At 50.0% G+C, this 25982-nt stretch overlaps 1 protein-coding gene across 5 annotated transcripts in view; it reads right to left on the minus strand.

The window, feature by feature from the left end:
* Positions 1-20154: 20154 nt before the first annotated feature.
* The window catches only part of LOC134535445 (uncharacterized), a 43850-nt gene continuing 38022 nt past the window's right edge, over positions 20155-25982 (minus strand). For all 5 annotated transcript variants that reach the window (XM_063374550.1, XM_063374548.1, XM_063374549.1 and 2 more), the window contains one exon: positions 20155-25474. In XM_063374550.1, the coding sequence (XP_063230620.1) occupies positions 25202-25474 (273 nt within the window). In that variant the 3' untranslated portion in view covers positions 20155-25201. The remainder of the gene's footprint in view (positions 25475-25982) is intronic.

The raw sequence follows: 25982 nt of genomic DNA on the forward strand, positions 1-25982 counted from the left end.
GCAGTTTTATTATCTAAAAATTGATTACACAGCACTTTATTTGCCCTCACTTCAAGGTTTCAGGGGGGGGGGGGGGGGGGCAAAATACCCTTGCCCCCCCCCCCCCCTGTTGTTGCGCCCCTGCATACAATAATTCTTGCAGGGGGAGATGAGGGAATTAGGGGAGGGCACGCTATAATTTAGTAAGACGTACAATGTTTTCTCATTTAGTTTCGGTCACCATGCAATAATATTGTCTTCCGTGTATCATAATACCGCAATATTTTACCATAATAATCGGGCATACAGGAAAACTGGGTTCAGACTATCCAGCTGCCCCTACTGTCAAGAACTCTTATTTGAAGAGCAACATTTATGTGATGTGAATACATATATATTACATGGATGCATGTAGAAATTTCATATACATGGTACAAGTAACGGTACAAAACAATATTCAAAGAAAAAGCATACTGAAATGAAAGTCCCTGTATGTATGAGGTCGCTGGTGAACTCTACCAGCGCACCAGCTGTCTGTGTGCGACCTCTGAACACCTCGCAGCCAGAGCTGGTGATGCTTGGAGCTAGCTTGCTCCCTCACTTAGCTCTCGTTCAGCACGTTCATGTCAGCGCTAATGAGCTGAACTGCACGTGACACTGGCTGACTTGTAATTAGACAGGTTCAGAACTGCTAATTGTGTGTTCGCCACGACCCACGAGTCATGCACCTCACATGTAGTCACGCGGCTAGTGGCTGACGCCTGGCTAGCGACGTGTGATCATGATTGTATGCTCGTTGGTGTGATCTTACTCTCAGTGCCATTAAATAACTCTCAAAAAAGCAAAAAAATGATGTATAAAATTATTCGCGGAATCTGTTTGTATATCTAATTAGGCATTACTCTATGTTTATAAAATAAGGTTGAAAAGAGTAATTTGTGCTGGTTTGTTTCGTGGTCGTCGAGATTCAAGTCTGTGGAACATACCTAGGGGAAGGTCGGGCAGTACCGGACACCTTAGGTTTTCTTTTAATAAAAATATAACTTACTGCAAAAAATGAAATGTACATATGTCTCTGGAATTGTACTTTAATTATTTATAATGCCTAATAAAGAAAATGGGCCAAAACATTTAGAAATATTAGTATTTTACATTTGAACAAACAGTGGTATTTGGAAGTTTCAGTAAACTGGAGGGTTATATCGGACAGTCATTTCCCCTTCAGATTTTTACAAAATACCGCCTGTAAATAACATTTAGGTTTTCTTACAAACATCACACTTATAAAATACAGCATCCCCTTCAAGGTCAGCACAGTTTTCATGTGCCCATCCTTTACATATGGTACATTGTATCCAATCCTCACTGAAATTTTCACCGCAAATGATACAGTCAGTAGTCTCTTCGTTTGTTGCACATGGAACTTTTGGTTGGGGTGTTCTATGCATTGATGTTTTTCTGAGATGTTTCCCTTTTAGTTTCTTAGTGGTTTGCGACTTTTGATTCACATTCAACTTGCATCTTTTTGCTTCAAGCTCATTTTTGTATGGGCTAGATGTTAGAACTTCACTTCTGTCTCCCCGTCGTTTTCGTGAGGCCAACTTGGCAACTGCACTGCTAGGAAGTGGAGAAATTTGTTCTACTACATTGAAGGCTGAAGTGTGCAGTACAGTGCTTTCAGAACCTTCCATTCTGGAGCATGATGGAGTTGACATTTGCTGTGTTGTTAGACCTACTGCTTGATCTGAAGTTGAAGGCTCTGGTGAACTCTGTCTTCGAACACACGGTGGAGATTCTTCTTGAACAGTGATTGGTAAGTCATTCAAACTAGTATGGAAATCCAAGTCTGTGAATATGCTACGGTTGAGTGGGTAAATTCCAGTGCACATGAATGCTGATTGAGCGAGTTCCATTCTGCAGACTTTTGCTAATGCATAGTTAACCAGTCCAGCTATGTCCTTGAGAGCAATTTTCAGCTTTGGATATTTTCGCATCCACAAAGAACATGCTTCATTGAAAGCATTCTTAAATGGCTTCATAACTACTCTGTCCAGTGGTTGCATTTTGTGAGTTGTATGAGGTGGTAAACTCAGGATATGGACGTGGTGGGAACGAGCAAACAGAATCACTTCTAAGTCCTTGTGACTTGAATGACCATCAACAATTAACAGTGTAGGGTTCTTTTCACTTGGCACAACTCGTTCAACAAATAATTTGAACCATTTTAGGAATCCATCTTTGGTTATCCAACCACTTTGTTGTCCGTCAAACACACTTCCAACAGGAGCATCTTTAGTGAGATCCTTATCGATGCGAACTCTGGGGAAAACAAAGAGTGGGGGAACAAACATGTCTCCAGAAGCATTGATGCATAAGAGAACAGTTACATTTCTTCCTCTTTCGCCTGATGTTAATTTCCCCACTTGTTTCTTTCCCTTTATTGTCATGACTTTCAGTTGATTGTTGTGAACACAGGATACCCCAGTTTCATCTGCATTAAAGATCCGCGATGGACTAAATGAATATTTGTCCATTAATTCAGTCAGCTTTTCATAAAACCGATCAACTTGTTCTTTATTAAACCCTGCAGCTCGCTGCAAACTTGTGGATTCTGCAGACCTTAGGCTCAAATCGGGGTGCCTCTTCATGAACTCATAATAGAAGTCTTTCCCAGCCCTCTCTTTTTGCTTATTGAAGCGATGATCAATATTTAGGTGTTCTGCCAAGTCAAAAGATAATTTAAGAAATTCATCTCGAGTTAATGGCATGAGTTGTCTATCTAAAGCTTTAACATGGTTGTATAACTGCTCCTCGTGTGCATCACTGAATGTATTACTGAAAGTACCCATGTGTGGTTTCATAATTGCCTCATTTCCCGAACCAAGTTTAATGAGTCGATCACCTAGTGTACTCTTCGGAACAGAAAATTGTTCACTTGCTTCTCTAATGCTCATTTCTTTATTTATAACATGCTCTACTGCTAATTTCATATCTTCTTCTTTCCACCTTCCCCTTCTTTTCTCCATTTTCTGCAAATAGAAAGAATACTTGAATCAGAATAGACGGGAAATTACTCTACCATTGTGTCCGATACCACCCGCAACCGTCCGATATAACCCTCCAGCAGGTTGTCCGATATTACCCGACGGACATGCCATCGAAATTACGTCATAAAATATTTAGTATTTGTCGCACACAGATGTTACACTGTATGGTAATATATAAATGGTTAGTACACAAGTTACTATACTTAAACTTATAAATATCTTACTTGTTATGTTGTAACAACCCGGCAAAGTTATCTTCGTGCAGAAGATCTTGGCCTAAAATCAATAAAACGTAGCACTACTCAACAAGCAGACAACGCACGAACTCATAATGGCGACACTGCGTGTCCTTCACAGAGACCTACGAGACAAACGACCGACTGGTGCTGCCCCTAGCGCGCACCTCTGGAAACTGGTACTGTCCGGTATCACCCGCTGTCCGGTATTACCCGACCTTCCCCTATATACTTGAAAAACGGGAAAATTTTGATCTTTAAAGCCGCCCTCGCTTTTTTTTTTATTTCAATGTTTTAGAACTTTTGGTTTAAAAACCGTGAGATTTTAATTTTTAAAAGCACCTGTAACCCCCTTGGAAACAGATTTTTGGAAAACCATGAATAAGTACTGTAGATTTATATAGGAAACAAACAAACGGAAAGTTTTTGAAATTATTTCGTTTTTTTTTTAATCTTTTTTTTTTATATTTTAATCTTTTAATCTGTATTGCAGCTCAGCTGCCCCCGTGTTGCATAGAGTTCAAGGACCTGTCAGAACTGGCCCTTCTTTAACACAAATGAACGTGAAATGGAGCTTGCATTTTATTGGTTGCACTTGGTTGTGGAAAAATGTGGTTTTATTGTTATATATCTGACTTGTGTCATTGTACCAAGATATAATTTCTACCAGTTTTTAAGCTTTTAAATACAAAAAGTTTTTGTGTGATGCTCTAACTAACAAAAAATAGACCAGCGGTACAGACAGTTACCATGGATTGTTACAACACTACAGATTTATTCCACAGGAACCATGATTTTTTTTCCAAGGATAAAAAGTAGCATATGTCACTCTCCGGCTCATAAACTATCTCTATGCAAAATATGTCCTACATGAAAGGACAAACATACTTTCGCATGTATAATATTAGTAGGGATAGTATGGATGTGTTGTGAGTTTTTGACGTGACAACGTCTAATAAATCGATAAACGCCGGATGCACGCACGAAAAAGTGTCCCGTAACGCACATTGTCCCACTACGATGTGTCCCATTACGCTCATTGTACGCTTGCGCCGCATCTCTCTTCCACTCGATTGTAACAACCATCGATTTGACTTTTCAATCATGTTTTCGTCGTTTGAATTATTAATATTATGTAATTTAACGATCGTCCACCGATTTTCAGCACAATCGGTACGGTTATTTAAAAGTAATGTTGAATTTTCAAATATGTTTTTGTACGAACAATGGTGTTTTACAGTTACACATAATTCAAATTACACACGGGATCTTTTGCATAATGTTTTAAAACATATTGTAACACATTATAAATAAGTTTGATGTATTTGGGATGCTTATTTGTTATAAAATCGTATTATAAAAACGAAATAATATTATTCCCCTACAGTGCTGTCTTCTACGGTTACGGACGCGAACCGAACGAATCGTGCTATCTATACGCTTCGCGGGCAACCAGGCACTCGTTAATACATATTTTCCTTTGTTTATCGCGAGGGGCGTTATTATTAATGAATTATAAATAAAATTTTGTGCCCGGGGCCGCAATTGCATATCATTTTGAGCACTGGAAGACATAAAAACGTAAAATATTCTCGACGAATTTTAATCTCGGCCCCAGCGCACCACGAGCGTCTGGGTTGGAGATTAAAGCCGAAATTCTTTCTTAAACATACTAATACTTATTGTATTAACTGCAAGAGCATTTTTATTAAATTCTACGTTTAATTTCACGACGAACAAACTTCGTCGTTAAATGTGTAATTGCGAAAAAGCATAAAACATTCTCGACGATCTTGAAGTTAAATAGCAAACATGTTTAAAAGTTATAGTTTAAATAATCTCTTCGTTAAAGTAATAAACATATTTGAATTAATGAGTGCAAATAAAAGTAAATTTATCAATTAAATTGTAGATTTCATTTCACTCCTTTGTATCCATACAAAATAGTGATAATTCAATAAAAATGATTCAATTTTATTCATAAAACTATGCAATCATTTCATCAATGTTTTGTTATGACGTCACGTTAAACTATCGTCCGTAAACCGACTTTACAGATAACCAATTTTTTTTAAATTTAATTTCAAAAGAGGTATAAAAAACGAGGAAAGTATTATTTTATAACAACATTTGCAACCCAAAGCAGATTAAGCGCGTGGTGGGTATTAGGAATGAATAATAATCAACTAAAAACTAACCACTATTTTTACAATTTTTCGCAAATTCCTTGAAAAGGGTAAATTCAGTTATAAAATTCATATTCCTAGCAGCGAAAATGTTTTGAATGTTTTCTATTCTAGCATCCAGCATTTTCGTAAAATTATCGATAAGCATGGCATTGCCATAACTTGTCATTGGTCTGGTGCAGGTAAATAGTTTCTGTACTGTGTAGCTAGTGAAAACTCCGATTAAGGTAATGTACCGGTTTTGTCCCATAGTCTAAGAATTAAGTACATTTTTCCCACTTGCGATTAGGCCTTGCAGTTATCAAAAAATATTTTGGTAACAAAGTCATTGATTTTTTTTCCCGTCAACCATCATCGTCATTATTTCACCACTTGCAATAATAATTCATTATAGATAAATTCTTTTCGATAAAAATTTTTGATAATGATAATAAGTCTTACAATAATTACGAACGAATTTCATTCTATGCCTTCTAAGGAAGTTATGAATTTATTTTCTCCATCAAAAACTTATTTCACCCCTTGCAGTGATAAATGGTACCTACCATTAAAAAGGTTTTTGGACCAAGATTTAAGATAATATTTAGAAGGTTTGCTATAAGTTTGAACGGCTTTGATACGCCCACACATATTATTTACGAGACAGTTTATCGATCTGCCATCTCCAAAAGGGCATAAGTCGAGGAAGTGGTAGGTTTACTTTTAGGCAGGTAATTGCTACATTTGTGGCGGCATCTCATTAAAATATATCTCATTATCGGTAGCAAGTAGATTAGCGAATTTGTATTTACAAAGACATTATTAAGTATTTCGTTAAAGCTATGCATTTGAAAACTATGAACAATTTAACATTCTGTCTTCTTGTACATACTGTAGTTTCTCTGTCAGCATCACTGTTAGTGACATCGAGTGTCACCTGGGCTCGAACACACGAAAGTAGAGTTGCTGCGGGTGTGACATAGTTGACGTGCAGAAACTATATCAATTGCATGGATGGGGGCCTGCTAGAAACAAACATAGAGGGCGTAATCACTTAGTATTAAGGTTTTTTACACTATTACTTTACTTATCAGTCACATGATGATTCAAAACATTTACACATGTTACTGATTATTGATTCCAAAATCGTGAACTACATTTACCTATTTGAGTTCTTCAATGATGCCTCAGAGCCCATTTCGAATGAAAAATGGTTTTCTTAAAAATCGATACACCTGTTGCGGATTTCACAACAAGGAATCAAAAACAACAGGGATTCACAGTGTCAGTAGCACTTTAAAGTCTTGATGAGATATCAATATTACTAACAATAATCTTATTCGACAATTTTAGAACACATACAACCATAAATTTTCATCTGAATTCCACTACACATGCAATCCCACGCTTTCTGGAAAACACATTAAAGTATAAATGTTTGTTAACGACACTTAAATGATGTAAACACAGTTCATACAGGGCCAACTTGTAAAAACTGAGAAAACTTAATTCAACCCCATTCTCATTAGGATTCAGTTTCTATTATTCAGCGTAAGCTTCCAGCGGCTAGCTGTTTTAATTTTAATTGGTTTTCCGCAAAACCTTATGTCTCAACTCGCCATGGACGGTTCAAGTTTACTCATCATGTTAACTGAGTTGTGAGAACACTCGCCGACAGGTTCTAGCCAGCGAGTCCTGCAGGCATCCCTCAAAGACCAGCGGAGAGCGTGTCTCCTCCTGATGCCGGCAGCACGGCAGCGGTCCAACTCCACACCCCCCTGGTGTCAGCGAGCCTCGCTCCGAGTTCTCTCTCGCTCGATGAGTGGGCGTCGGGACGTTGTGCCATTGTTTCGGCGGATGAGCTTCTCTCCCGGCAGCCGGTCGCTCAGACAAGTGACTGCAATCACGACATCAGTTCTGCGTGTCTCTTCGACGTCGGGTTTTCGCTCTCAAATGAGTAATCGAATCCTTGAACGCACACCGTGAAGCCCTTGAGCTCAATCTAATTCCTTGGATCGCCGTCTTGGTCGTAATTTAGTTTCGTTGGTCAACATTATAGTCGTAATCTAGTTCCGTAAGTCGCCATATTGGTCATCGTGTGGTTCCGTACGTACCGATCTTATTCGTCATCTGGTTCCTTGTGTCACAGACATGGTCATCATCTGGTTTCTTATATAGGTAGTCTTTTGGTTTCTCGAGTGGCATTTTGGTCTCCATCATGTTTTTTTGGGTCATCCACATGGTCGTAATCTAGTTCCTTGTGTCACCATCTTGGTCGTCATTTATTTTCTTAGGTCGTCAATAATGCATCAATTTTTTTCTTGTATTGTCATTTTGGGCGTCATCTGGTCCCTTCATTCGCACTCTTAGTCATCATCTGATTACTTGGATTGCCAACATTGTCATCATCTTCCTTCCCGATAGTTTAAGGTTCTGTGTGTCTCGCCGACGTCGGGTTTTCATAATCATTATCATCATTTGGTACTTCGTGTGGCCAAAATTGGTCGCAATTTAGTTCCTTGGGTCAACATCTTGGTTGTCGCCTGGTTCCTTGGATCCTCATTTTGTCATCACTTTCCTTCGGTTGCCATCTGTGTTTAATTCTGGTTCCTTAATTCGCCATTTTGGTCGTAATCGGTTCTAAAAGAGCGGCTCAGTGTTACACAGCCTCGAGGTGCGCCAGCCAGCAGGATTCTAGTAGACAGGTCTAAGAGAGCGGTTCAGTGTAACACAGCCTCGGTTGTCACAGCCTAGCATCGAGGTGCGCCAGCCAGCAGGATTCTAGTAGACAGGTCTAAGAGAGCGGTTCAGTGTAACACAGCCTCGGTTGTCACAGCCTAGCCTCGAGGTGCGCCAGCCAGCAGGAGTCTAGTAGACAGGTCTAAGAGAGCGGTTCAGTGTAACACAGCCTCGGTTGTCACAGCCTAGCCTCGAGGTGCGCCAGCCAGCAGGAGTCTAGTAGACAGGTCTAAGAGAGCGGTTCAGTGTAACACAGCCTCGGTTGTCACAGCCTAGCCTCGAGGTGCGCCAGCCAGCAGGATTCTAGTAGACAGGTCTAAGAGAGCGGTTCAGTGTAACACAGCCTCGGTTGTCACAGCCTAGCCTCGAGGTGCGCCAGCCAGCAGGATTCTAGTAGACAGGTCTAAGAGAGCGGTTCAGTGTAACACAGCCTCGGTTGTCACAGCCTAGCCTCGAGGTGCGCCAGCCAGCAGGAGTCTAGTAGACAGGTCTAAGAGAGCAGTTCAGTGTAACACAGCCTCGGTTGTCACAGCCTAGCCTCGAGGTGCGCCAGCCAGCAGGATTCTAGTAGACAGGTCTAAGAGAGCGGTTCAGTGTAACACAGCCTCGGTTGTCACAGCCTAGCCTCGAGGTGCGCCAGCCAGCAGGAGTCTAGTAGACAGGTCTAAGAGAGCGGTTCAGTGTAACACAGCCTCGGTTGTCACAGCCTAGCCTCGAGGTGCGCCAGCCAGCAGGAGTCTAGTAGACAGGTCTAAGAGAGCGGTTCAGTGTAACACAGCCTCGGTTGTCACAGCCTAACCTCGAGGTGCGCCAGCCAGCAGGAGTCTAGTAGACAGGTCTAAGAGAGCGGTTCAGTGTAACACAGCCTCGGTTGTCACAGCCTAACCTCGAGGTGCGCCAGCCAGCAGGAGTCTAGTAGAGACAGGTCTAAGAGAGCGGTTCAGTGTAACACAGCCTCGGTTGTCACAGCCTAACCTCGAGGTGCGCCAGCCAGCAGGAGTCTAGTAGAGACAGGTCTAAGAGAGCGGCTGAACTGTATTGTCAGGGCCCAGCCTCGAGGTGCGCCAGCCAGCAGGAGTCTAGTAGACAGGTCTAAGAGAGCGGTTCAGTGTAACACAGCCTCGGTTGTCACAGCCTAACCTCGAGGTGCGCCAGCCAGCAGGAGTCTAGTAGACAGGTCTAAGAGAGCGGTTCAGTGTAACACAGCCTCGGTTGTCACAGCCTAACCTCGAGGTGCGCCAGCCAGCAGGAGTCTAGTAGAGACAGGTCTAAGAGAGCGGTTCAGTGTAACACAGCCTCGGTTGTCACAGCCTAACCTCGAAGTGCGCCAGCCAGCAGGAGTCTAGTAGAGACAGGTCTAAGAGAGCGGTTCAGTGTAACACAGCCTCGGTTGTCACAGCCTAACCTCGAGGTGCGCCAGCCAGCAGGAGTCTAGTAGACAGGTTTAAGAGAGCGGTTCAGTGTAACACAGCCTCGGTTGTCACAGCCTAACCTCGAGGTGCGCCAGCCAGCAGGAGTCTAGTAGACAGGTATAAGAGAGCGGTTCAGTGTAACACAGCCTCGGTTGTCACAGCCTAACCTCGAGGTGCGCCAGCCAGCAGGAGTCTAGTAGACAGGTCTAAGAGAGCGGTTCAGTGTAACACAGCCTCGGTTGTCACAGCCTAACCTCGAGGTGCGCCAGCCAGCAGGAGTCTAGTAGACAGGTCTAAGAGAGCGGTTCAGTGTAACACAGCCTCGGTTGTCACAGCCTAACCTCGAGGTGCGCCAGCCAGCAGGAGTCTAGTAGACAGGTCTAAGAGAGCGGTTCAGTGTAACACAGCCTCGGTTGTCACAGCCTAACCTCGAGGTGCGCCAGCCAGCAGGAGTCTAGTAGAGACAGGTCTAAGAGAGCGGTTCAGTGTAACACAGCCTCGGTTGTCACAGCCTAGCCTCGAGGTGCGCCAGCCAGCAGGAGTCTAGTAGACAGGTCTAAGAGAGCGGTTCAGTGTAACACAGCCTCGGTTGTCACAGCCTAACCTCGAGGTGCGCCAGCCAGCAGGAGTCTAGTAGAGACAGGTCTAAGAGAGCGGTTCAGTGTAACACAGCCTCGGTTGTCACAGCCTAACCTCGAAGTGCGCCAGCCAGCAGGAGTCTAGTAGAGACAGGTCTAAGAGAGCGGTTCAGTGTAACACAGCCTCGGTTGTCACAGCCTAACCTCGAGGTGCGCCAGCCAGCAGGAGTCTAGTAGAGACAGGTCTAAGAGAGCGGTTCAGTGTAACACAGCCTCGGTTGTCACAGCCTAACCTCGAGGTGCGCCAGCCAGCAGGAGTCTAGTAGAGACAGGTCTAAGAGAGCGGTTCAGTGTAACACAGCCTCGGTTGTCACAGCCTAACCTCGAGGTGCGCCAGCCAGCAGGAGTCTAGTAGACAGGTCTAAGAGAGCGGTTCAGTGTAACACAGCCTCGGTTGTCACAGCCTAACCTCGAGGTGCGCCAGCCAGCAGGAGTCTAGTAGAGACAGGTCTAAGAGAGCGGTTCAGTGTAACACAGCCTCGGTTGTCACAGCCTAGCCTCGAGGTGCGCCAGCCAGCAGGAGTCTAGTAGACAGGTCTAAGAGAGCGGTTCAGTGTAACACAGCCTCGGTTGTCACAGCCTAACCTCGAGGTGCGCCAGCCAGCAGGAGTCTAGTAGAGACAGGTCTAAGAGAGCGGTTCAGTGTAACACAGCCTCGGTTGTCACAGCCTAGCCTCGAGGTGCGCCAGCCAGCAGGAGTCTAGTAGAGACAGGTCTAAGAGAGCGGTTCAGTGTAACACAGCCTCGGTTGTCACAGCCTAACCTCGAGGTGCGCCAGCCAGCAGGAGTCTAGTAGAGACAGGTCTAAGAGAGCGGTTCAGTGTAACACAGCCTCGGTTGTCACAGCCTAGCCTCGAGGTGCGCCAGCCAGCAGGAGTCTAGTAGACAGGTCTAAGAGAGCGGTTCAGTGTAACACAGCCTCGGTTGTCACAGCCTAACCTCGAGGTGCGCCAGCCAGCAGGAGTCTAGTAGAGACAGGTCTAAGAGAGCGGTTCAGTGTAACACAGCCTCGGTTGTCACAGCCTAGCCTCGAGGTGCGCCAGCCAGCAGGAGTCTAGTAGACAGGTCTAAGAGAGCGGTTCAGTGTAACACAGCCTCGGTTGTCACAGCCTAACCTCGAGGTGCGCCAGCCAGCAGGAGTCTAGTAGAGACAGGTCTAAGAGAGCGGTTCAGTGTAACACAGCCTCGGTTGTCACAGCCTAACCTCGAGGTGCGCCAGCCAGCAGGAGTCTAGTAGAGACAGGTCTAAGAGAGCGGTTCAGTGTAACACAGCCTCGGTTGTCACAGCCTAACCTCGAGGTGCGCCAGCCAGCAGGAGTCTAGTAGAGACAGGTCTAAGAGAGCGGTTCAGTGTAACACAGCCTCGGTTGTCACAGCCTAACCTCGAGGTGCGCCAGCCAGCAGGAGTCTAGTAGAGACAGGTCTAAGAGAGCGGTTCAGTGTAACACAGCCTCGGTTGTCACAGCCTAACCTCGAGGTGCGCCAGCCAGCAGGAGTCTAGTAGAGACAGGTCTAAGAGAGCGGTTCAGTGTAACACAGCCTCGGTTGTCACAGCCTAGCCTCGAGGTGCGCCAGCCAGCAGGAGTCTAGTAGACAGGTCTAAGAAAGCGTTTCAGTGTAACACAGCCTCGGTTGTCACAGCCTAACCTCGAGGTGCGCCAGCCAGCAGGAGTCTAGTAGAGACAGGTCTAAGAGAGCGGTTCAGTGTAACACAGCCTCGGTTGTCACAGCCTAACCTCGAGGTGCGCCAGCCAGCAGGAGTCTAGTAGAGACAGGTCTAAGAGAGCGGTTCAGTGTAACACAGCCTCGGTTGTCACAGCCTAACCTCGAGGTGCGCCAGCCAGCAGGAGTCTAGTAGAGACAGGTCTAAGAGAGCGGTTCAGTGTAACACAGCCTCGGTTGTCACAGCCTAGCCTCGAGGTGCGCCAGCCAGCAGGAGTCTAGTAGAGACAGGTCTAAGAGAGCGGTTCAGTGTAACACAGCCTCGGTTGTCACAGCCTAACCTCGAGGTGCGCCAGCCAGCAGGAGTCTAGTAGAGACAGGTCTAAGAGAGCGGTTCAGTGTAACACAGCCTCGGTTGTCACAGCCTAGCCTCGAGGTGCGCCAGCCAGCAGGAGTCTAGTAGACAGGTCTAAGAGAGCGGTTCAGTGTAACACAGCCTCGGTTGTCACAGCCTAACCTCGAGGTGCGCCAGCCAGCAGGAGTCTAGTAGAGACAGGTCTAAGAGAGCGGTTCAGTGTAACACAGCCTCGGTTGTCACAGCCTAACCTCGAGGTGCGCCAGCCAGCAGGAGTCTAGTAGAGACAGGTCTAAGAGAGCGGTTCAGTGTAACACAGCCTCGGTTGTCACAGCCTAGCCTCGAGGTGCGCCAGCCAGCAGGAGTCTAGTAGACAGGTCTAAGAGAGCGGTTCAGTGTAACACAGCCTCGGTTGTCACAGCCTAACCTCGAGGTGCGCCAGCCAGCAGGAGTCTAGTAGAGACAGGTCTAAGAGAGCGGTTCAGTGTAACACAGCCTCGGTTGTCACAGCCTAGCCTCGAGGTGCGCCAGCCAGCAGGAGTCTAGTAGAGACAGGTCTAAGAGAGCGGTTCAGTGTAACACAGCCTCGGTTGTCACAGCCTAGCCTCGAGGTGCGCCAGCCAGCAGGAGTCTAGTAGACAGGTCTAAGAGAGCGGTTCAGTGTAACACAGCCTCGGTTGTCACAGCCTAGCCTCGAGGTGCGCCAGCCAGCAGGAGTCTAGTAGACAGGTCTAAGAGAGCGGTTCAGTGTAACACAGCCTCGGTTGTCACAGCCTAACCTCGAGGTGCGCCAGCCAGCAGGAGTCTAGTAGAGACAGGTCTAAGAGAGCGGTTCAGTGTAACACAGCCTCGGTTGTCACAGCCTAACCTCGAGGTGCGCCAGCCAGCAGGAGTCTAGTAGAGACAGGTCTAAGAGAGCGGCTGAACTGTATTGTCAGGGCCCAGCCTCGAGGTGCGCCAGCCAGCAGGAGTCTAGTAGACAGGTCTAAGAGAGCGGTTCAGTGTAACACAGCCTCGGTTGTCACAGCCTAACCTCGAGGTGCGCCAGCCAGCAGGAGTCTAGTAGAGACAGGTCTAAGAGTGCGGCTGAACTGTATTGTCAGGGCCCAGCCTCGAGGTGCGCCAGCCAGCAGGAGTCTAGTAGACAGGTCTAAGAGAGCGGTTCAGTGTAACACAGCCTCGGTTGTCACAGCCTAACCTCGAGGTGCGCCAGCCAGCAGGAGTCTAGTAGAGACAGGTCTAAGAGAGCGGCTGAACTGTATTGTCAGGGCCCAGCCTCGAGGTGCGCCAGCCAGCAGGAGTCTAGTAGAGACAGGTCTAAGAGAGCGGCTGAACTGTATTGTCAGGGCCCAGCCTCGAGGTGCGCCAGCCAGCAGGAGTCTAGTAGAGACAGGTCTAAGAGTGCGGCTGAACTGTATTGTCAGGGCCCAGCCTCGAGGTGCGCCAGCCAGCAGGAGTCTAGTAGACAGGTCTAAGAGAGCGGTTCAGTGTAACACAGCCTCGGTTGTCACAGCCTAACCTCGAGGTGCGCCAGCCAGCAGGAGTCTAGTAGAGACAGGTCTAAGAGAGCGGCTGAACTGTATTGTCAGGGCCCAGCCTCGAGGTGCGCCAGCCAGCAGGAGTCTAGTAGAGACAGGTCTAAGAGAGCGGCTGAACTGTATTGTCAGGGCCCAGCCTCGAGGTGCGCCAGCCAGCAGGAGTCTAGTAGAGACAGGTCTAAGAGAGCGGCTGAACTGTATTGTCAGGGCCCAGCCTCGAGGTGCGCCAGCCAGCAGGAGTCTAGTAGACAGGTCTAAGAGAGCGGTTTAGTGTAACACAGCCTCGGTTGTCACAGCCTAACCTCGAGGTGCGCCAGCCAGCAGGAGTCTAGTAGAGACAGGTCTAAGAGAGCGGTTCAGTGTAACACAGCCTCATTTGTCACAGCCTAACCTCGAGGTGCGCCAGCCAGCAGGAGTCTAGTAGAGACAGGTCTAAGAGAGCGGTTCAGTGTAACACAGCCTCGGTTGTCACAGCCTAACCTCGAGGTGCGCCAGCCAGCAGGAGTCTAGTAGAGACAGGTCTAAGAGAGCGGCTGAACTGTATTGTCAGGGCCCAGCCTCGAGGTGCGCCAGCCAGCAGGAGTCTAGTAGACAGGTCTAAGAGAGCGGTTCAGTGTAACACAGCCTCGGTTGTCACAGCCTAACCTCGAGGTGCGCCAGCCAGCAGGAGTCTAGTAGACAGGTCTAAGAGAGCGGTTCAGTGTAACACAGCCTCGGTTGTCACAGCCTAACCTCGAGGTGCGCCAGCCAGCAGGAGTCTAGTAGACAGGTCTAAGAGAGCGGTTCAGTGTAACACAGCCTCGGTTGTCACAGCCTAACCTCGAGGTGCGCCAGCCAGCAGGAGTCTAGTAGAGACAGGTCTAAGAGAGCGGTTCAGTGTAACACAGCCTCGGTTGTCACAGCCTAACCTCGAGGTGCGCCAGCCAGCAGGAGTCTAGTAGAGACAGGTCTAAGAGAGCGGCTGAACTGTATTGTCAGGGCCCAGCCTCGAGGTGCGCCAGCCAGCAGGAGTCTAGTAGACAGGTCTAAGAGAGCGGTTCAGTGTAACACAGCCTCGGTTGTCACAGCCTAACCTCGAGGTGCGCCAGCCAGCAGGAGTCTAGTAGAGACAGGTCTAAGAGAGCGGCTGAACTGTATTGTCAGGGCCCAGCCTCGAGGTGCGCCAGCCAGCAGGAGTCTAGTAGACAGGTCTAAGAGTGCGGCTGAACTGTATTGTCAGGGCCCAGCCTCGAGGTGCGCCAGCCAGCAGGAGTCTAGTAGACAGGTCTAAGAGAGCGGTTCAGTGTAACACAGCCTCGGTTGTCACAGCCTAACCTCGAGGTGCGCCAGCCAGCAGGAGTCTAGTAGACAGGTCTAAGAGAGCGGTTCAGTGTAACACAGCCTCGGTTGTCACAGCCTAACCTCGAGGTGCGCCAGCCAGCAGGAGTCTAGTAGACAGGTCTAAGAGAGCGGTTCAGTGTAACACAGCCTCGGTTGTCACAGCCTAACCTCGAGGTGCGCCAGCCAGCAGGAGTCTAGTAGAGACAGGTCTAAGAGTGCGGCTGAACTGTATTGTCAGGGCCCAGCCTCGAGGTGCGCCAGCCAGCAGGAGTCTAGTAGAGACAGGTCTAAGAGTGCGGCTGAACTGTATTGTCAGGGCCCAGCCTCGAGGTGCGCCAGCCAGCAGGAGTCTAGTAGACAGGTCTAAGAGAGCGGTTCAGTGTAACACAGCCTCGGTTGTCACAGCCTAACCTCGAGGTGCGCCAGCCAGCAGGAGTCTAGTAGAGACAGGTCTAAGAGAGCGGCTGAACTGTATTGTCAGGGCCCAGCCTCGAGGTGCGCCAGCCAGCAGGAGTCTAGTAGACAGGTCTAAGAGAGCGGTTCAGTGTAACACAGCCTCGGTTGTCACAGCCTAACCTCGAGGTGCGCCAGCCAGCAGGAGTCTAGTAGAGACAGGTCTAAGAGAGCGGCTGAACTGTATTGTCAGGGCCCAGCCTCGAGGTGCGCCAGCCAGCAGGAGTCTAGTAGACAGGTCTAAGAGAGCGGTTCAGTGTAACACATCCTCGGTTGTCACAGCCTAACCTCGAGGTGCGCCAGCCAGCAGGAGTCTAGTAGAGACAGGTCTAAGAGAGCGGTTCAGTGTAACACAGCCTCGGTTGTCACAGCCTAACCTCGAGGTGCGCCAGCCAGCAGGAGTCTAGTAGAGACAGGTCTAAGAGAGCGGTTCAGTGTAACACAGCCTCGGTTGTCACAGCCTAGCCTCGAGGTGCGCCAGCCAGCAGGAGTCTAGTAGAGACAGGTCTAAGAGAGCGGTTCAGTGTAACACAGCCTCGGTTGTCACAGCCTAACCTCGAGGTGCGCCAGCCAGCAGGAGTCTAGTAGAGACAGGTCTAAGAGAGCGGTTCAGTGTAACACAGCCTCGGTTGTCACAGCCTAGCCTCGAGGTTCGCTAGCGAGCAGGAGTCTAGTAGACAGGTCTAAGAGAGCGGTTCAGTGTAACACAGCCTCGGTTGTCACAGCCTAACCTCGAGGTGCGCCAGCCAGCAGGAGTCTAGTAGAGACAGGTCTAAGAGAGCGGTTCAGTGTAACACAGCCTCGGTTGTCACAGCCTAGCCTCGAGGTGCGCCAGCCAGCAGGAGTCTAGTAGAGACAGGTCTAAGAGAGCGGTTCAGTGTAACACAGCCTCGGTTGTCACAGCCTAACCTCGAGGTGCGCCAGCCAGCAGGAGTCTAGTAGAGACAGGTCTAAGAGAGCGGTTCAGTGTAACACAGCCTCGGTTGTCACAGCCTAGCCTCGAGGTTCGCTAGCGAGCAGGAGTCTAGTAGACAGGTCTAAGAGAGCGGTTCAGTGTAACACAGCCTCGGTTGTCACAGCCTAACCTCGAGGTGCGCCAGCCAGCAGGAGTCTAGTAGAGACAGGTCTAAGAGAGCGGTTCAGTGTAACACAGCCTCGGTTGTCACAGCCTAGCCTCGAGGTTCGCTAGCGAGCAGGAGGCGAGTGGAGGCAGGTTTATTAAGGGCGCAGTGTTGTTGCCAAACCCTGGCAGTCGGAGCGCTGGGGACACGAATAGCCCGCACGACCTTACAGCCGGCTCTCCGTCTATCGCATCAGCGCGTACGGCCGTGCTTGTGTTCTTTACCGACATTTAGTACTTGCACAAGGCGCAGTCAGAGCTGTTATCAGGGGTCAGCTGTATCAGCTCTGCCCCACTTGGCTCCTCTTCTCGTCCGAACTATAAGTTATCCGTCGTCCATACCAGCATCGTGCCAAAGAAGTTGGGCGGAACTTATTTAAACTATTTTAGCCAAAACACTATTAGAATCATCATAAACATTCAACATTAGTTTTTTTTCGGGGAAGTTGCAGGATTGTGTTCGTAGGTGATTGACAGAATCTATAAGACTGCTTAAAGATGTCAGAATATCGTGTAAGCGCTTCTTGTCACATGTCTAAACCATCATCTATATATGCCACATGTTGTAAGTCTAGCATCCAAGATATTAGGTCATCAATTCGCTACCTGTTATGGTAGTGCTTTCTGTATATATGTACCGAAACGACACGGCTGTCTCGTGCAAACATTTGAGTTAAGTTTTATTCATAGGCCTATAATTTTTCCTATATTATTGTTATGTTCTAGATTGTGTAGTGTATCTGACACTACAGACTGTGTATCTTCGGCAACAGTTCAATTGTCTAGACCCCTCTAAGAAGTAATGATATATGTTATTACCCCAACAATGCACTCTTTACATCTGAATATTGTAATTTCAACGATTGTATTTTAAAAATCATAACCTTTTGAGATATTTGCAATTTAATGTTTATGTTTGAGTTCTGGTCTGCTATGCCTGGTAATGTTTATCAGCGTATCAGACAGCAGCAGGAAGTTGTATACAATAAATTACATAAGGGTAGCAACAACAGTCACCGTCACTACAACATTACCAGCACTGCAAAGTTGTAAACATTTACATAAAGAGGTGGGGGTAGATAAAACCCTACCACAAAATTATAGGTCGAGTGTATATTACTGCACCGACTCAACAAACAAATACGTGAAAACAATATTCTGCCAAACGAGCAGTTAGGTTTTCATAGAGTTTTACATGCAGACTTAATGTATAAATTGTACAAACCAGTCTTTCCTGACTATTATGTAAAGTTATATTGACACCACATAAGTCTATAAATCCCATTTAAAACCTATAAATGCAGATGTGCCAGAAGGCAGAATATTAGGCCGTATACTATTCAATGTTTATGTGAGCGATATGCCTAAGCCAGAGCATCGCCTCGTAAAATTAGGCTTATATGCGGACGACACAGTCCTGGATAGTAGGTCACATAACCTACATTAAGCTACAGAGAGACTGCAACTTGCACTTAGTGCAATGCTGCAGTGGTGCACAACATGGCGAATAAAAATAAACACTGCCGAGTCAGAGGTCGTGGTATTCACCTCCAGTTGGGCACAGGCCTGAATTGGCCCTGTTCTGAGTACACAATCCCCACAAGGATGTTGCGAAAAACTTTGGTGTCCAAATGAATCGCAAACTCCTGTGGAGGACTCACATAGACTCGAAGAGGGGATGGCACAGTGTAGAATGTGTACACTTTACCCTGTCACGAGCAGATGTCTCGGCGGCACAGTGTATAACGGACTGCTGATTTCAATGCCCTCATCTGCCCAAAAATTGCATACGCATTCCGCGGCCTGATACTCCTTCACGGGCCTCAGGGTTCGATGCCAAGTCCAGGCACTCGGACCTTAGGCCCGCCATGGCGATGATGAGATCCCGGTCAGCAATGACTGCTGGGGAGTGCTTCATTAAGCAAGTATTCTGAGCCAGAGGCCAGACCCCAGACCTAGATTAAGCTACCTTACAGTCCATACGACATCGTAGGTAAAAATGCGCAGGAAGTTGAGGCTAGGGACTCGTGATGAAGGACTGGGTAATGTCGCAAACTGCCGACTGCCTATTACTGGCGACATGCGACATGAAGCTCTATCCACTCCTGAGTGTGTCCCGATGCAACAACTCGCGGTTACTTTTTTTGAATTAATTACTCGTAAGTCACGAAGCGCAGATGCTGTGGCCAGGGTTATGCAATGACATCTGAAAACTTCGCAAACTGCCGACAGCCATTGACAGGCGACAGGTGATGACCTGATGCTCTATCCTTCTTGGTGTGAGACCCGATGAAACAGGTCGCGATTAATTAATGTAATTTACTTATATAATGTTGTCACACACGTCCTACACACACTTCTCTAGTATTAAGTACACGAGCCGGCCGGCTGGCGGGAAACGACGAATGTCACCCCCTTAAAGACCAGTGTTCACTCAAAATCAATGTGGACAGCAATGTCCTAGCTCCCCACTTTGCTTAGTAGATTCTTTCTACCCAGCCAACTCTTCTTTCTGGACCATCCTTCTTTGTCCTGTATTGAACCTGCTTGCTTAATGCAATTTTGCATCCTGCATGAAGTGCTCAGGGATTTTCCTATGTCTATGCAGGTTTACCTGGGCCCAACTTAACTAATATTAGTCTAGAGTTTAAAATATGGGACTAGGGGCCTGCGGTCGCCCCTGTAGGGGAGTTATTCATGGCACCAATTGCTGCAATGGCTGGCCAATCCCCGAACAAAGCACAAGATGCATGCTAACCTTCCTGCATGGTTGAAACCCAGCATGACTAGGCTTATAGGCTACGGCCTGGGATGCACCTAGAGTCTTCCCTTACGCAGACCCTCCCAAACAAATACACTTAGTTTAAGTAAGGAAAAAATTTACATAAAAGCCTAATAGGAATACAAGGTTTTTTCTTCTCTTCAAGTCAATCAGTTTTTACAGCAGTGACACTTTACCTGCAACCGAAAAGAATTATCCCCATAGTAACCTTTAAATTTTTGATTTGTGTGGGCAGTAATGTGATGATAGCTGGTGACTTTAACTGCGGCTGTTAGGTCGATACCTCTCGTGGGCAGGCACTGCTCCATTTTATGGACAACACCAACCCTGTCTTACACACTTCTATAAAAACATCCTTCTGGGCCGTGACCCCTCAGGGACCACTCACGAATCAACCCTCTGGGCGGTGAACCCTCAGGGACCACTCACGAATCAACCCTCTGGGCGGTGAACCCTCAGGGACCACTCACGAATAATCCTTCTGGACAGTGACCCTCAGGGTCTGCTCACGAATAACCCTTCTGGACAGTGACCCCTCAGGGACCGCTCACGAATCACCCTTCTGGGCAGTGACCCCTTGACGACCTCTTACGAATGTCTGGTCAATTTTAAAGCGGCATTCTTTAAAAGGGTAAACAAGTATATTTCTTAAAAACACACAGCATACATTAAAAAAATACTGGCAAATTTAAAAAAAAACACTCAACAAAACATTTCTAAAAATATTTAATAAAAGACTAAAACATTTAATCTTACACTGAAAGATTTAACAGAAGAATGTAAGGCAAGAACTGTGGTTCATTGTTGAAAATATGCTTTCGTAAATGTCAGCGGCAGCAGTGTATCAGTCCCTCTGCCACTAGCCACTGCTGCCAGGTGTACTGTGAGCCAGGGAGAGTGCATCCAGCAGCTCAGGAGCTCAGGAGCTCAGTAGCTCAGTAGCCCGTCCGGAGCGGTGCCAGCGCAGTGACCGGCTGCAGGGCTCCCAGCTGGCCTTGGAACATCACGTCGTGTATCAGTCCCTCTGCCACTAGCCACTGCTGCCAGGTGTACTGTGAGCCAGGGAGAGTGCATCCAGCAGCTCAGGAGCTCAGGAGCTCAGGAGCTCAGTAGCTCAGTAGCCCGTCCGGAGCGGTGCCAGCGCAGTGACCGGCTGCAGGGCTCCCAGCTGGCCTTGGAACATCACGTCGTGTATCAGTCCCTCTGCCACTAGCCACTGCTGCCAGGTGTACTGTGAGCCAGGGAGAGTGCATCCAGCAGCTCAGGAGCTCAGGAGCTCAGTAGCTCAGTAGCCCGTCCGGAGCGGTGCCAGCAAAGTGACCGGCTGCAGGGCTCCCAGCTGGCCTTGGAACATCACGTCGTGTATCAGTCCCTCTGCCACTAGCCACTGCTGCCAGGTGTACTGTAAGCCAGGGAGAGTGCATCCAGCAGCTCAGGAGCTCAGTAGCTCAGTAGCCCGTCCGGAGCGGTGCCAGCACAGTGACCGGCTGCTGGGCTCCCAGCTGGCCTTGGAACATCACGTCGTGTATCAGTCCCTCTGCCACTAGCCGCTGCTGCCAGGTGTACTGTGAGCCAGGGAGAGTGCATCCAGCAGCTCAGGAGCTCAGTAGCTCAGTAGCCCGTCCGGAGCGGTGCCAGCACAGTGACCGGCTGCTGGGCTCCCAGCTGCCCTTGGAACATCACGTCGTGTATCAGTCCCTCTGCCACTAGCCGCTGCTGCCAGGTGTACTGTGAGCCAGGGAGAGTGCATCCAGCAGCTCAGGAGCTCAGGAGCTCAGTAGCTCAGTAGCCCGTCCGGAGCGGTGCCAGCACAGTGACCGGCTGCTGGGCTCCCAGCTGGCCTTGGAACATCACGCCGTGTATCAGTCCCTCTGCCACTAGCCACTGCTGCCAGGTGTACTGTGAGCCAGGGAGAGTGCATCCAGCAGCTCAGGAGCTCAGGAGCTCAGTAGCTCAGTAGCCCGTCCGGAGCGGTGCCAGCACAGTGACCGGCTGCTGGGCTCCCAGCTGGCCTTGGAACATCACGTCGTGTATCAGTCCCTCTGCCACTAGCCGCTGCTGCCAGGTGTACTGTGAGCCAGGGAGAGTGCATCCAGCAGCTCAAGAGCTCAGTAGCTCAGTAGCCGGTCCGGAGCGGTGCCAGCACAGTGACCGGCTGCTGGGCTCCCAGCTGGCCTTGGAACATCACGTCGTGCATCAGTCCCTCTGCCACTAGCCGCTGCTGCCAGGTGTACTGTGAGCCAGGGAGAGTGCATCCAGCAGCTCAGGAGCTCAGGAGCTCAGTAGCTCAGTAGCCCGTCCGGAGCGGTGCCAGCACAGTGACCGGCTGCTGGGCTCCCAGCTGGCCTTGGAACATCACGCCGTGTATCAGTCCCTCTGCCACTAGCCACTGCTGCCAGGTGTACTGTGAGCCAGGGAGAGTGCACCCAGCAGCTCAGGAGCTCAGGAGCTCAGTAGCTCAGTAGCCCGTCCGGAGCGGTGCCAGCACAGTGACCGGCTGCTGGGCTCCCAGCTGGCCTTGGAACATCACGTCGTGTATCAGTCCCTCTGCCACTAGCCGCTGCTGCCAGGTGTACTGTGAGCCAGGGAGAGTGCATCCAGCAGCTCAGGAGCTCAGGAGCTCAGTAGCTCAGTAGCCCGTCCGGAGCGGTGCCAGCACAGTGACCGGCTGCTGGGCTCCCAGCTGGCCTTGGAACATCACGCCGTGTATCAGTCCCTCTGCCACTAGCCACTGCTGCCAGGTGTACTGTGAGCCAGGGAGAGTGCATCCAGCAGCTCAGGAGCTCAGGAGCTCAGTAGCTCAGTAGCCCGTCCGGAGCGGTGCCAGCACAGTGACCGGCTGCTGGGCTCCCAGCTGGCCTTGGAACATCACGTCGTGTATCAGTCCCTCTGCCACTAGCCACTGCTGCCAGGTGTACTGTGAGCCAGGGAGAGTGCATCCAGCAGCTCAGGAGCTCAGGAGCTCAGTAGCTCAGTAGCCCGTCCGGAGCGGTGCCAGCGCAGTGACCGGCTGCAGGGCTCCCAGCTGGCCTTGGAACATCACGTCGTGTATCAGTCCCTCTGTCACTAGCCGCTGCTGCCAGGTGTACTGTGAGCCAGGGAGAGTGCATCCAGCAGCTCAGGAGCTCAGGAGCTCAGGAGCTCAGTAGCTCAGTAGCCCGTCCGGAGCGGTGCCAGCACAGTGACCGGCTGCTGGGCTCCCAGCTGGCCTTGGAACATCACGTCGTGTATCAGTCCCTCTGCCACTAGCCACTGCTGCCAGGTGTACTGTGAGCCAGGGAGAGTGCATCCAGCAGCTCAGGAGCTCAGTAGCTCAGTAGCCCGTCCGGAGCGGTGCCAGCGCAGTGACCGGCTGCAGGGCTCCCAGCTGGCCTTGGAACATCACGTCGTGTATCAGTCCCTCTGCCACTAGCCGCTGCTGCCAGGTGTACTGTGAGCCAGGGAGAGTGCATCCAGCAGCTCAGGAGCTCAGGAGCTCAGTAGCTCAGTAGCCCGTCCGGAGCGGTGCCAGCGCAGTGACCGGCTGCAGGGCTCCCAGCTGGCCTTGGAACATCACGTCGTGTATCAGTCCCTCTGCCACTAGCCGCTGCTGCCAGGTGTACTGTGAGCCAGGGAGAGTGCATCCAGCAGCTCAGGAGCTCAGTAGCTCAGTAGCTCAGTAGCCCGTCCGGAGCGGTGCCAGCACAGTGACCGGCTGCTGGGCTCCCAGCTGGCCTTGGAACATCACGTCGTGTATCAGTCCCTCTGCCACTAGCCGCTGCTGCCAGGTGTACTGTGAGCCAGGGAGAGTGCATCCAGCAGCTCAGGAGCTCAGGAGCTCAGTAGCTCAGTAGCCCGTCCGGAGCGGTGCCAGCACAGTGACCGGCTGCTGGGCTCCCAGCTGGCCTTGGAACATCACGTCGTGTATCAGTCCCTCTGCCACTAGCCGCTGCTGCCAGGTGTACTGTGAGCCAGGGAGAGTGCATCCAGCAGCTCAGGAGCTCAGGAGCTCAGGAGCTCAGTAGCTCAGTAGCCCGTCCGGAGCGGTGCCAGCACAGTGACCGGCTGCTGGGCTCCCAGCTGGCCTTGGAACATCACGTCGTGTATCAGTCCCTCTGCCACTAGCCGCTGCTGCCAGGTGTACTGTGAGCCAGGGAGAGTGCATCCAGCAGCTCAGGAGCTCAGGAGCTCAGTAGCTCAGTAGCCCGTCCGGAGCGGTGCCAGCACAGTGACCGGCTGCTGGGCTCCCAGCTGGCCTTGGAACATCACGTCGTGAATCAGTCCCTCTGCCACTAGCCGCTGCTGTCAGATGTACTGTGAGCCAGGGAGAGTGCATCCAGCAGCTCAGGAGCTCAGGAGCTCAGGAGCTCAGTAGCTCAGTAGCCCGTCCGGAGCGGTGCCAGCGCAGTGACCGGCTGCAGGGCTCCCAGCTGGCCTTGGAACATCACGTCGTGTATCAGTCCCTCTGCCACTAGCCGCTGCTGCCAGGTGTACTGTGAGCCAGGGAGAGTGCATCCAGCAGCTCAGGAGCTCAGGAGCTCAGGAGCTCAGTAGCTCAGTAGCCCGTCCGGAGCGGTGCCAGCGCAGTGACCGGCTGCAGGGCTCCCAGCTGGCCTTGGAACATCACGTCGTGTATCAGTCCCTCTGCCACTAGCCGCTGCTGCCAGGTGTACTGTGAGCCAGGGAGAGTGCATCCAGCAGCTCAGGAGCTCAGGAGCTCAGTAGCTCAGTAGCCCGTCCGGAGCGGTGACAGCGCAGTGACCGGCTGCAGGGCTCCCAGCTGGCCTTGGAACAGCACGTCGTGTATCAGTCCCTCTGCCACTAGCCGCTGCTGCCAGGTGTACTGTGAGCCAGGGAGAGTGCATCCAGCAGCTCAGGAGCTCAGGAGCTCAGGAGCTCAGTAGCTCAGTAGCCCGTCCGGAGCGGTGCCAGCGCAGTGACCGGCTGCAGGGCTCCCAGCTGGCCTTGGAACATCACGTCGTGTATCAGTCCCTCTGCCACTAGCCGCTGCTGCCAGGTGTACTGTGAGCCAGGGAGAGTGCATCCAGCAGCTCAGGAGCTCAGGAGCTCAGTAGCTCAGTAGTCCGTCCGGAGCGGTGCCAGCACAGTGACCGGCTGCTGGGCTCCCAGCTGGCCTTGGAACATCACGTCGTGTATCAGTCCCTCTGCCACTAGCCGCTGCTGCCAGGTGTACTGTGAGCCAGGGAGAGTGCATCCAGCAGCTCAGGAGCTCAGGAGCTCAGTAGCTCAGTAGCCCGTCCGGAGCGGTGCCAGCGCAGTGACCGGCTGCAGGGCTCCCAGCTGGCCTTGGAACAGCACGTCGTGTATCAGTCCCTCTGCCACTAGCCGCTGCTGCCAGGTGTACTGTGAGCCAGGGAGAGTGCATCCAGCAGCTCAGGAGCTCAGGAGCTCAGTAGCTCAGTAGCCCGTCCGGAGCGGTGCCAGCGCAGTGACCGGCTGCTGGGCTCCCAGCTGGCCTTGGAACATCACGTCGTGTATCAGTCCCTCTGCCACTAGCCACTGCTGCCAGGTGTACTGTGAGCCAGGGAGAGTGCATCCAGCAGCTCAGGAGCTCAGGAGCTCAGTAGCTCAGTAGCCCGTCCGGAGCGGTGCCAGCGCAGTGACCGGCTGCAGGGCTCCCAGCTGGCCTTGGAACATCACGTCGTGTATCAGTCCCTCTGCCACTAGCCACTGCTGCCAGGTGTACTGTGAGCCAGGGAGAGTGCATCCAGCAGCTCAGGAGCTCAGGAGCTCAGGAGCTCAGGAGCTCAGTAGCTCAGTAGCCCGTCCGGAGCGGTGCCAGCGCAGTGACTGGCTGCAGGGCTCCCAGCTGGCCTTGGAACAGCACGTCATGTATTAGCTTCTCGGCCACTAGCCGCTGCTTGGCGGACATGTGCCTCAGCTTGGCCGCCACCACCCGCCCGAAGCTGTCGTGCTCGTCGTCTGAAGTGAGCGAGCTAGCGCCGTCCAGCTCCGACATGTCCACCTGAGGCTCTGCCTTCACAGCTCCGGCCGGCTTGCTTATCGTATGCCCAGATGACAGGGTATCCTAGCAACAAAAACCAATCATTATATTGATATGTTTTTGATCAAAATCTGAATACTATTTTAAATTTTTCATGTCTTCCTAGAACTTAGTATTTGAAAGAATGTTAGTGCTTTTGTTGTTGTTGTAGTTGAAAGAAACACATTATTTTTTTTAGTTTTGTAAAAAGAGTTTAAACTTGTAGTTTTTGGAAATTTACTCGAATTTATTTCATTTGTCATTTGCGACCCTCGTAAAGCAACGTTTCGTTTTGGAAATATTTTGTTTTGCATAATTTTTTAATAAAATGGATTTAAATTGTATTCCAAACTTAATTAAAGTAAGTTTAATAAATCTAAGCAATAATAGTTTTATCTAAAATAGATATTCATTTTTAGTGCGCTCTTTTTTTTTTAAATTTAGAATTTCCAACAGGGGGTGCTGCGGCCTCTTTGTTTCTTACACATCGACCAACTGGGTCGAGACGAACCTCCAGAATCTCACGCAGGTGAGACATTATTTCTCAAAAGCT

Source organism: Bacillus rossius, chromosome 8 (assembly GCF_032445375.1).
Source record: "Bacillus rossius redtenbacheri isolate Brsri chromosome 8, Brsri_v3, whole genome shotgun sequence".
Taxonomy (NCBI): Eukaryota; Metazoa; Arthropoda; class Insecta; order Phasmatodea; family Bacillidae; genus Bacillus; species Bacillus rossius.